The sequence below is a fragment of the Pangasianodon hypophthalmus genome, chromosome 25 (genome assembly GCF_027358585.1).
Source record: "Pangasianodon hypophthalmus isolate fPanHyp1 chromosome 25, fPanHyp1.pri, whole genome shotgun sequence".
Classification (NCBI taxonomy): Eukaryota; Metazoa; Chordata; class Actinopteri; order Siluriformes; family Pangasiidae; genus Pangasianodon; species Pangasianodon hypophthalmus.
This window is the reverse complement of record NC_069734.1, coordinates 17,271,697-17,280,725: the sequence shown is the minus strand read 5'-3', so window position 1 is coordinate 17,280,725 and position 9,029 is coordinate 17,271,697. Positions and strand designations below refer to the sequence as shown.

At 46.7% G+C, this 9,029-nt stretch overlaps 2 protein-coding genes across 2 annotated transcripts in view; both read right to left on the bottom strand.

Annotated features, from left to right (window-relative positions):
• Positions 1 to 411: 411 nt before the first annotated feature.
• Positions 412 to 6,102, bottom strand: adra2a (adrenoceptor alpha 2A). Its single transcript, XM_026948026.3, has 2 exons — positions 4,720 to 6,102; positions 412 to 4,578 (listed from the first exon to the last, which is right to left on the bottom strand). The coding sequence occupies exon 2, from the start codon at positions 4,452 to 4,454 to the stop codon at positions 3,246 to 3,248; it is 1,209 nt and encodes a 402-aa protein (XP_026803827.1). The 5' UTR covers positions 4,455 to 4,578; positions 4,720 to 6,102; the 3' UTR covers positions 412 to 3,245.
• A 1,753-nt stretch (positions 6,103 to 7,855) lies between these two features.
• shoc2 (SHOC2 leucine rich repeat scaffold protein) overlaps positions 7,856 to 9,029 on the bottom strand; it is an 18,667-nt gene continuing 17,493 nt past the window's right edge. Inside the window, exon 9 of the mRNA XM_026948025.3 lies at positions 7,856 to 9,029. This exon is cut by the window's right edge and continues 1,737 nt beyond it. The gene's annotated coding sequence lies outside the window, so the exon portion shown is untranslated.

Genomic DNA, 9,029 nt, shown 5'->3' with positions numbered 1-9,029 from the left:
AAGATTCATAAGTCTGGTGTGAGATCAGAGCGAAAACAAATTACAGGTGGCGTCTCGTGCAGTATATGACAAATAAATCCTGCTTCATGCTGTCTGATCTACAGTTTTGGTTGAAAGCTAGGCTAGCATTAAATTACAAATGGATTACATTTAGCCCTTCAGATCATAATGAAAACTTCTTCATAGGCAAATGGATCCCAGATCATTAAATCTGAGCTTTACTGTCTAGAGAAATCCTCTATCAGGTTCCTGTCTTTCCCATTCGCTGGGCATCAAAGAGCTTTCATATTTAGCTAATGAGCTGAATCAGGTGTGTTAGTGCTGGGAAAACACTTGAATGTAGCTTGTTAGCCTAGAAGCCTAGACATGAGAAGCACCACAGGAAAAAACAATTCTTTATAAGCTCCCCAGTCAGGTACAGTACACTCACTTTATTTCAGGAGACCAAAAAAGAAATGTACATTTGTTTTCTTGGTGTTTTTTTTTTTTTTTTAAAAGATGTGCGTCAGTGTGCGGTTTGTTCGTGTACAACAGCTAACCACAAGACCTAGATTCTAGAGGTGGCATCTGAGTTCTGTTACTGTTGTTCATCAGCAGGACAAAAAAAAACATGAGTAAAGCAGGTCATCATGAAGCTAAAAAAAAAATAAAAAATACTCAGGATGAAGAACACTCTCCAGGATGCACATGTCTCCAGGATTACCACAAAAAAATGATCTCAGAATCATTTAGCATTAAAAACAGTTTGCTTAAAATGTATAGAGTTCTGAAGATTGTCCTCTTCCACCGTGAGGTTTCCAGTCAGTGAGACATGATTTTCAAGATGATGTATCAGAAGATGGAAACCACTGCTAAGCCTCAACAACAGACAGATCAGATTACAGTGTGATAAAAAAACTACATTAAAACTTGTAGAGTTCTGCAGAGTTTTTAATGGACAGAGTTCCACAGTAAAAGAGAGTGTGATATAGAGCAGGATCCCCAATCCAAAGCAAACCTCCTCTTCTGGGAAACGTGGTCAGATGCAGTCAGGGCTACGGGTCCATCTGGATCGCGGGTCTTTACTGATGCTTACACATTAGTCTGAAAACTAAACAGTAATAAAAACCAAATATCCAACCAACAAACTCTAAACTTAAAGTCACTTCGGTTTGCAGGATAATGATCCAAAACATGCCGCAAAAGTTACTAGGCTGTATTAGAGGTGTTTTTTTTTTTTTTTAAATTCCACTCTCTCGTTCACTTGAAGGAATTCTGACCTGCTCTCGCGAAACATTTGACCAGCCCCGCCCACTCCTAAAGGAATTCTGACCAATCCCTCTTTCTCCCGAAGGAATTTCCATGAGGTTGCTTTGTGACGATGTCTATCGCTAAAAGCGCTGTAGAAATTAAAGAAATTGAAGTGAATTCTAGAGTCCCACTTTCTCCTGAAGGAATTCTGAGCAAAAAGACCCTCTCCTCTACTCCTGAAGGAATTCCTGACCAATCCTGCCTGTTCCCAACCAAAACAATCCATTCCCAAAGGAATTCTGACAATTCCCGCCTCCTCCTGCATTTTTGTTTGTACTGGCCACCATACTTTCTAACAAACTTAGTTGGTAATTTAAACCACAGTGACTCTGAGCAGGACAAAGCGTTTACTGTAGATGAATGAAAGCGGTAAAGGAGTTGTGCAGCGCCACACAAGCACCACGTACTCTTCCAAAAAGTGGGTTCTCTTCATATCTGCATTTTATTTACCTGCGACAAAATTACAGAAGCAGGAGCTTTGAATGATTACCAGAGAAGGACTGAGTTAATTAATTAACTTAATTCATTCTGTTCCCCAAAATACTGCAACTGCGATTAGTACATGGTGTATATATAAAAAAAACATGCATTAATGCTTAACTTCAACCTCATAATCAGTTTCATTTCAAATACAACCTTCGATCACTGCCTGATTATCTTCAAACTGCCGTAATTATTAGTGCATCACTACACGAGCTGAGCCGAGTGTGTTACAGCAGAGTAACCGTTAAAGCATGAATATATTCACCTTTACAGCCTTTAGAGAAATATAAAGCCTAGAGAAGAGGCCTGCGTTGCTGTGAAACGAGTTGCTGTTTGGTTCACGTACGACCGGCTCAACATCAATTTGCCTAATGGCTCATATTAAGTGAATTGTTACTCCGGGGAAAAAAAAAAACAGGATCATTTGTAGTGGTAAGCAGCATCAACAATTTCATAACAGATTATGTTTCAGTGCTCAGGGGAAAAATCTAAATCTCTGTCTGAGAAGTTACAAAACCCGACACGACAGCACACACGAGACGAGAAGTCTAGGACTATTCATTCGAAATTCAATTAAAAAAAAAAAATCTGATTTTCTTTCTACATGGTTTTTATTCTTCATATTTCATATTTTTGTTGAGTCTATAACATCAAACTGGTAGGAAGGGAACTTCATGTTCACATCTTTTGTCACATTTTCTGACGTTCCCCAGACCTCATCACCATCCATGATACGCACATTTAACACACACACACACACACACACACAAGCCATGTGATCAACACACACAAAACACCTCACGTTTGCGCTATGGAGAATGACCAGCGTGCGCGTGTGTGTGCCTTGCTTGCAGGTTCCCACTGTGTGATTTGTGATATTTACAGAGCAGAGCACCGGAGGGCATTTTCTTCTTATCACTCTATTGATGTATAATACAAAAGCAGGTGTCAAATCACGGGCCGATAATTCAACAGCACGACGCGCATTACTGTGTACTGTACACACTTCCCCTCTGGCTGGTTAGCGCACAATAAATCAGATAAATCTAATGCTGTGTCGTTAAATCACAGTCCACTGTGTTCTGTACAAGCTGTAAAAAAAAAAAAAAAAAAAAACGGTGGGAAGTTGCTCTTTTCACAGTGACGTGACCTCGTGTTTGTCTTGTCATAATGGATTGTAGGTTAAAGTTCAAAAAGGGAAGTGAATCCCACACTGGTGTTAAAGAGCAACGTCAGCTCCAACACTCAAGCGGCAGCGTCCCATTCACACGACCCTCCTGCCCTGTCCTTGGCCTGTCCTTTTTTTCCTCATCATCGTCGGTGATGGTGTAGATGGTGTAGATGGTGTAAGCGTGCACACCGTGTTCAGTACTGGCTGTAAAACACGCGGGAATCAGAACAGGTTAAAGTTCAGAATGACACGCTGACCCCACATCGGTGTAGAAGAGCAAAACACCAGAATTCGGTCTGATTCACACGAGCCTGCGTTCTCCTCGGCACAGGATCTTTTTGAAAGCCCTCCTGAAGTCGTGGTTGAAGATGGTGTAGATGATGGGGTTGAGCGAGCTGTTGCAGTAGCCGAACCAGAAGAAGAACTTGAAGAGCGTGGTGGGAACGCAGCACGAGTCGCAGAGCGCCATCAGAGTGTACGTGAAGAAGAAAGGAAACCAGCAGACGACGAAGACGCCAACGACGACGGCCAGGACGAAGGTGAAGCGCTTCTCGCGGTTCTGGCGGCCCTTCCAGCGGCCGCGATTGGCGCTCTGTCGCGTGGACCGCTTGTCCGTCTCGTCCCCGGGTTTGATCTGGCTCAGCTTGGTCTTGCCTTTGGCTCGCTTCTTCTTGTTGGAGCAAGCGTTGTGGTCGTCCTTGTGGTCGGACGAGGACGACTCCTCCATGTCCACGCCGTTGACGTCGTCCTTGTCCTTGTCGTCGTCCTCCTTGCCGTTGAGCTTCTCGTGGCATTGTCCGTCACCGTTCTCCTCCTTTTTAGCATTGTTCTTCCTCCGTTCTTCCTCTTCCTCTTTTCTTCCTCTTCCTCTGGTCCTTCTCTTGGCGATCTGGTAGATGCGGATGTAAACGAGCACCATGATGACGCAGGGCAGGAAGAAGGAGCCGATGCAGGACGAGATGATGTACCACTTGTCCTCGTTGATCTTGCACAGGGGACGCCCCACCTCTTGCTCTCCCTCCTTCTCCATGGTGATGAGTGGCGGGAAGGAGATGACGGCGGCGATGACCCACACGACGAGGATGATGCACTTGATGCGGCGCGGCGTGCGCTTCAGGTTGTACTCCACAGCTTGCGTGATGGACCAATAGCGGTCCAGGCTGATGGCGCACAGGTGCGCGATGGAGGCGGTGCAGAACAACACGTCCAGCGCCAGGTACACCTCGCACCACGCCTGCCCGAAATACCAGTAACCCATCAGCTCGTTGGCCAGTGAGAACGGCATGACCAGCGTCGCCACCAAAATGTCAGCCGAAGCCAAGGAGACCAGGAACAGGTTCTGTGGAGCCTTCAAGGCTCGGCTCGTGAACACGGCGATCACCACCAACACGTTACCGAACACCGTGAGGAGGATGAGCAGCACCACGAGCACCACCAGAGACACCTGCAGCGGGTACGGAGCACCACCACTCGTCCCGTTGGTCACGTTTACGCACCCCAGTGCCCCCATGGTCACTTCCCGTCCAGAAACAAATGGGGAATTATCGACAGCGTGTAGTCAGTTCATGCTGGAGAACGAGCTTCGCGTCGCAGTCATGAACTGTGGGTGGATTTCATAACATCACTACTTTGTCCTGGAATACAAATGATACAGAAATGATAGAGAAATGAGTTATTAGTGTTAAAGAGGAAAATACTGGACATATGAAGCTTTTACAAAACTTCATCTTAAAAAAAAAAAAAAAAGAAAAAGTGAATAAAAATAATCAACTTACCTTTTGGGAGATGAAATCAGGCAGCACACAGAGGAAAAAAAAAGAAAAAAAGTAGTTGTGATGCGCATAACTTGTGTTTTAAAGTAGCTCCAGCATCAGGTGCCTTCATTTCCTTGGCTCCTGAATCCTGCTCACTCTAATCCCATTTATCTGCTGCTCCTCTGCATGCTCGTGGCCACATCTACTCCTCTTTCTCCGGATTTCTGCCACTCCCTCATTTCCCCTCATTTCCTTCATTTCCCTCCTTCTCCAGAAAAACCCACTGCCTCCAAGCTGGACGTCGCCCGGCAACCAGCCACGGGTGCGTTATTTATTTACTTGCTTTCCTACCCGTATTCTCGCAATCCCGCCCTGCTCTCACGCGATTGGTTAGTAGTGTATAATTCCGCATTCAGTGCGCCAATCCTAGCGAGGGAGGCGGGATGCATGTAGCCAATGATAGCGCTGGAAGGCGGGGTTTGTTGCTTGGCAACAGACACAGGTCAGGGCAGGGAAACGCCAAAAAGTACATGCAGCGTTTTCATTGTTAAATAAAAATAAAAATACATAATAATTTCATGTATAGGCTGATGATGATGAATGAAATGTTTTTTAAATAAATTTAAATTCCGAACACACCCCACTTATATATATTTTTTGCAGTTAGTTTGTACATACTGTCATCCCCTGTAAATGTTACTAACTTAATGCATATGCAAATTATCCGCGTTTTCAATGACAGAAAGACATTAAAAAATCATTATCTTTTTGCTGTCTGATGTTTTACAGCGCTTTAATGTGTAAAGAACAAACACATCTCTCGTTTCAGTTTCACGCATGCGCACTGCGCAGACTCGGTATAACAGGTTGTTGGTGCTTTGAGCACACAGCGACGCCTGCTGGTCAGTCTTCATATTACACGTCTCACACAGGAACATGAGCACACACACACACACACACACACACACACTTCACACACTACACACCCTTCACACCCACAGCACTCCTGCATCCTGAATGCTCATACAAAACATTTTCTTTCAAACAAGTGCAAGCACAATAACTATAACAAGGATTTAAACAGATTTAGCCCTGCACTCCCCCCCTGTCTTATCCATCTCACACACACACACACACACACACACACACACGCACGCGTCCTCCAGCAGCATGCTGTAGAGCTGTGAGCAGGATGAGACAGAACTGCTAAAATGATCTGATAAGTGATTATTGCACATTCAGAGATCAGACTGTCCCCTAAGCAATCAGATCCCATGGACGGAGGAGTCAGAGACCAGCACAATTCCAGCTCCAATATTTTTAGTCTCCACCCCATCAGTCACTGTTTCAGTCTCTGCCTCTGTCTCCACCCCGTCTGTCTCTGTCTCTGTCTCCACGCCGTCTGTCTCTGTCTCTGCCTCCACCCTGTCTGTCTCTGCCTCTGACTCCACCCCGTCTGTCTCTGTCTCTGCCTCTGTCTCCACCCCGTCTGTCTCTGTCTCCGTCTCTGTCTCCACCCTGTCTGTCTCTGTCTCTGCCTCTGTCTCCACCCCGTCTGTCTCTGTCTCTGTCTCCACCCTGTCTGTCTCTGTCTCTGCCTCTGACTCCACCCCGTCTGTCTCTGTCTCTGCCTCTGTCTCCACCCCGTCTGTCTCTGTCTCCGTCTCTGTCTCCACCCTGTCTGTCTCTGCCTCCATGCCATCTGTCTCTGTCTCCACCCCGTCTGTCTCTGTCTCTGCCTCCACGCCGTCTGTCTCTGTCTCTGCCTGTCTCCACCCTGTCTGTCTCTGTCTCCACCCCTTCTGTCTCTGTCTCCACCCTGTCTGTCTCTGCCTCCACGCCGTCTGTCTCTGTCTCCACCCTGTCTGTCTCTGCCTCCACGCCGTCTGTCTCTGTCTCCACCCCGTCTGTCTCTGTCTCTGCCTGTCTCCACCTCCACCCCTTCTGTCTGTCTCCACCCTGTCTGTCTCTGCCTCCACGCCGTCTGTCTCTGTCTCTGTCTCCACCCCGTCTGTCTCTGTCTCCACCCTGTCTGTCTCTGTCTCCACCCCGTCTGTCTCTGTCTCTGTCTCTGTCTCCACCCCGTCTGTCTCTGTCTCTGTCTCTGCCTCTGCCTCCACCCTGTCTGTCTCTGTTTCTGCCTGTCTCTACCCTGTCTGTCTCTGCCTCCACGCGGTCTGTCTCTGTTTCTGCCTCCACCCCGTCTGTCTCTGTCTCTGCCTTCACCCCGTCTGTCTCTGCCTCTATCTCCACCCCGTCTGTCTCTGTCTCTGCCTTCACCCCGTCTGTCTCTGCCTCTGTCTCCACCCCGTCTGTCTCTGTCTCTGCCTCTGTCTCCACCCCGTCTGTCTCTGTCTCTGCCTCTGTCTCCACCCCGTCTGTCTCTGTCTCCAGTCCAGTCACCGCCCCGTCCATCTCCGCCCCAGTCATTGCCCCAGCTCTGTCTCTGCCCCGTCTCTGTCTCTGCCTCTGTCTCCACCCCAGTCTCCGCCCCGTCTCTGTCTCTGCCCCGTCTGCCTCTGCCCCAGTCACCACCCCGTCTCTGTCTCTGCCTCTGGTCCAGTCACCACCCCGTCTCTGTCTCTCTGTTTCTACCCCAGTCACCGCCCCGTCTCTGCCTCCGCTCCAGTCACAGTCCTGTCCCTCTCCGCCCCGTCTCTGTCTCTGCCTCAGTCACCACCTTGTCTCTGTCTCCTCTCCAGTCACTGTCCTATTTCTGTCTCCACCCCAGTCATTGCCCCATCTCTGTCTCTGCTCCAGTTACCACCCCATCTGTCACTGCCTCCTCTCTGTCTCCATCCCTGTTCCATCGCTTTCGCCTTCACATCTTTCTCCCTCTGTTACCACCCCGTCTCCGTCAGGTCCCGTCTGTCTCCCTCTCTGTCACCACCTCATTTGTCTCCATCCCAGTCACCGCCCCGTTTCCGTCTTCATCCCGTGTCCATCTCCACCCCGTCTCCGTCCCTGTCACTGCCCTGTGTCTGTCTCTGTCACTGTTTTATTTACCGGCCTGTCCTTGTCACGGTCCCAGTCACCGACTCATTAACGCTACAGTCTTGTCTCAATAACTGTCCCGATTCCCTTCTGTCCCGTCCCGTCCCCATCTCGCACACATCAGACAGGAAGCATGTGTCTTAAATGGGACACGAGCACTCAGTACTCATCGAAGGCATTTATTTTCCACATAACAATAATAATAATAACTCCATCTCGTTAACAGCTAACTGTAATTACACAAAAGAGGAAAATCAAATGTACACTTTGTTTCGTCTAAGCTTTTATACAAAACTGGGAATGCGATGCCTGTGGCGTGTCTGCGAGCGGGGAACAGAAAAAAAAGCCCTTTTTACAAGTTTTCGTTTGACGGTCCGTGCTGCGCTCGCGCCTGTGCGCTCGAGTCTGTAATAACTCTGCGTGTGTGTACAGCATTGTGTGTGTGTGTGTGTGTGTGTGTGTTAAAGAGGTCCAGCAACAGCTCGAAAGCAGCAACGGCGTCCATCATGCTCTGCTTTTTCAGATATGCTGCTGCTGATGGAGACATCTTCACAAAATAAAAATAAAAGCTTAAAAAAAAGTTACAAAATAAAACACGAGCGTGGACATGACGATTAAAAAAAAAAGTTTGATAAACTACACTGGAAATTTTTTAAACATACAGTCACTTGATATTGATATAATACTAAATAAAGACAATTCCATTCAAATTGTTAAAAAAAAAAAAAAATCAAGGGTCGTAATTAACTTTTAACACTTTTAGCAAAAAGTAATGATAATACCAGAGATATGGACGTTCCGTAACGCACAGTGACAAACTGACAAAAAAAAAAAAAAAAACAGATTTAATAAAACAATGTACAAACCAAAATTTTCGTTTTAAACAAAATGTTACGTTAAAAAACCCCACCAATGCAAATGAGTTCATGTGATTAAATAAAGCGTAAAATACTTCACTATAGGATAAAAATGCCCCCTTTTCGAAGAGTAAACCGGTAGCACGAAACACACACCTCTTAAAGTCGATGCCGGATTTTGTTACAAAGTGCATAAAAGCGAAACGCTAAAGAAAAAGATCCGAGCTTTCCGAGTGCCAGTGTGAGCGAGCAAGAGACACAAATAACCAGACTTTCTGATAAAGACCGAGTGCTTAATCGAATTAAAGTCCCCAAAAAAAAAACACCTCGCGCTTCAGACGAGCCGAGTTACGTTTCCCGGTTAACGTCCTCGGCTGCTGAAGCTCGAGGACAAGAACACTGAGGAAAATAATCAGTAATTCATCATCACACTCGAAGCAGCACGAAATCACGAGGGAAATTTGTGACAAAGTTTCAACT